Raw genomic sequence first — 1,449 nt, 5'->3', positions numbered from 1 at the left:
TGTAGTATATTACTACACTGAACACATGTCTAAGTGAGATGTAGTGTATTACTACACTAAAACATGAACATAACTACGAGTGTTTAAGTTTGTGTTCATTTCGTTTACAAATGTTTCTTTTTCAATCATGCACTTATCGGCAGAGGATCAAATGTTTTAAATTATCGTGAGCATGCATTGTTTGCCTGCTGGTTTAATAAAATCTCATGCTTTAAGTGAAAATACATCTAAAGTATGCATTTAAATGGCGCGAAAACTTGAGTATTTTGGCGTAAGTTTTCGAAATTATGATACGGCGGGTTCACCAAAGCAAAGCATGATACACAAACGAAACGCTGTCCTCGATATTGAATCGTACTTATCTCTTGTGTAGGGCGATACCAATATAACGACGCATGTTTAATGTACTTGCTGATATGTAATGATTATATGGGCTTTGACTCCAAATTACAACAGATTTTTCTGGAACTAAATTCCGCAAGATTGTACTTGTATGACGATTCTGTAATATGTACCTACCGTGCTGCTGGGTTCCATGAGACTGCTAACGCTGAGGGTTTGGTGTGCCGTACCCGATGGTGACCTGAAGAAAGACAGGATGTTCGGTTATTATTTAGCGACGTTCTTTGCCTTTGCCATTGTTCTGTCCGAAGGCTCGGCTACAGAGGTGACGGAGTTCTGTTCTTTCTTCAACAACCGTGCACCAGAGCCTCAGCCAAACCTGAAGAACTGTACCTGGTTCAAAGAGAACAGTTGCTGCATGCAAGAGGAGATCGCGGAGACATTTGAGCAGGTAAAGAGTCTCCCCGGGGCGTCACCGGCCTGTCAACAGTACACCAATTACTTAATGTGTTATATATGTGCTCCCTACCAGAACATGTTTTATATATGGGGATACTTGAAGGTGTGTGAGGAATTCTGTGACGCCTGGTACGGAGCCTGTGGGTCGGCCATTCTGAAAGGCTCGAGAGTTAATCAGCTGTATACGAACGGCAGTGACTTCTGTAAAAGTAGGTCGTACAAAGTCAGTACAATAGCACAAAAAGACTGCTTCTTTTTCGACAAATTGATGGACACGACGAATGGACAACGTTCGGGACATGTTTATTGGGAGCATCCGGCCATGTTAATATCGACGCTGATCATGTTTTGTTTCGTGTTGTATCCACTGTAGCCAGTGTTGTGTACTGTGTTCTACACGGATCGATATCAACCATCGATCACTAAACACCAGACTCACCAGCTTCTACCCAACCAAAATAGGGGCAACCAAAACGTAATGTGGACATGACAAACGAAACACGTGAAATTTGTTCAAATAACTGTTTCGTCGTCATTACAGGACATTACATTCCGGAGATAAATATTACTATATACGAGAAACCTTGGCCTCTCAGAGAACGATCAATATCGTACTGTGTGCCCATAACACACACGGCAGGACTGTGA

The 1,449-nt window shown here is 42.1% G+C and overlaps 1 protein-coding gene across 1 annotated transcript; it reads left to right on the top strand.

The window, feature by feature from the left end:
* Positions 1–491: 491 nt before the first annotated feature.
* LOC110444013 lies at positions 492–1,439 on the top strand. The gene has a single exon (XM_021488455.1). The coding sequence runs from the start codon at positions 536–538 to the stop codon at positions 1,172–1,174; it is 639 nt and encodes a 212-aa protein (XP_021344130.1). The 5' UTR covers positions 492–535; the 3' UTR covers positions 1,175–1,439.
* The last annotated feature ends 10 nt before the right edge of the window (positions 1,440–1,449 follow it).

Source organism: Mizuhopecten yessoensis, unplaced genomic scaffold (assembly GCF_002113885.1).
Source record: "Mizuhopecten yessoensis strain PY_sf001 unplaced genomic scaffold, ASM211388v2 hete_35949670, whole genome shotgun sequence".
Taxonomy (NCBI): domain Eukaryota; kingdom Metazoa; phylum Mollusca; class Bivalvia; order Pectinida; family Pectinidae; genus Mizuhopecten; species Mizuhopecten yessoensis.
Note: the sequence above shows the minus strand (reverse complement) of the source record. Positions and strands in the feature narration are given on the sequence as shown.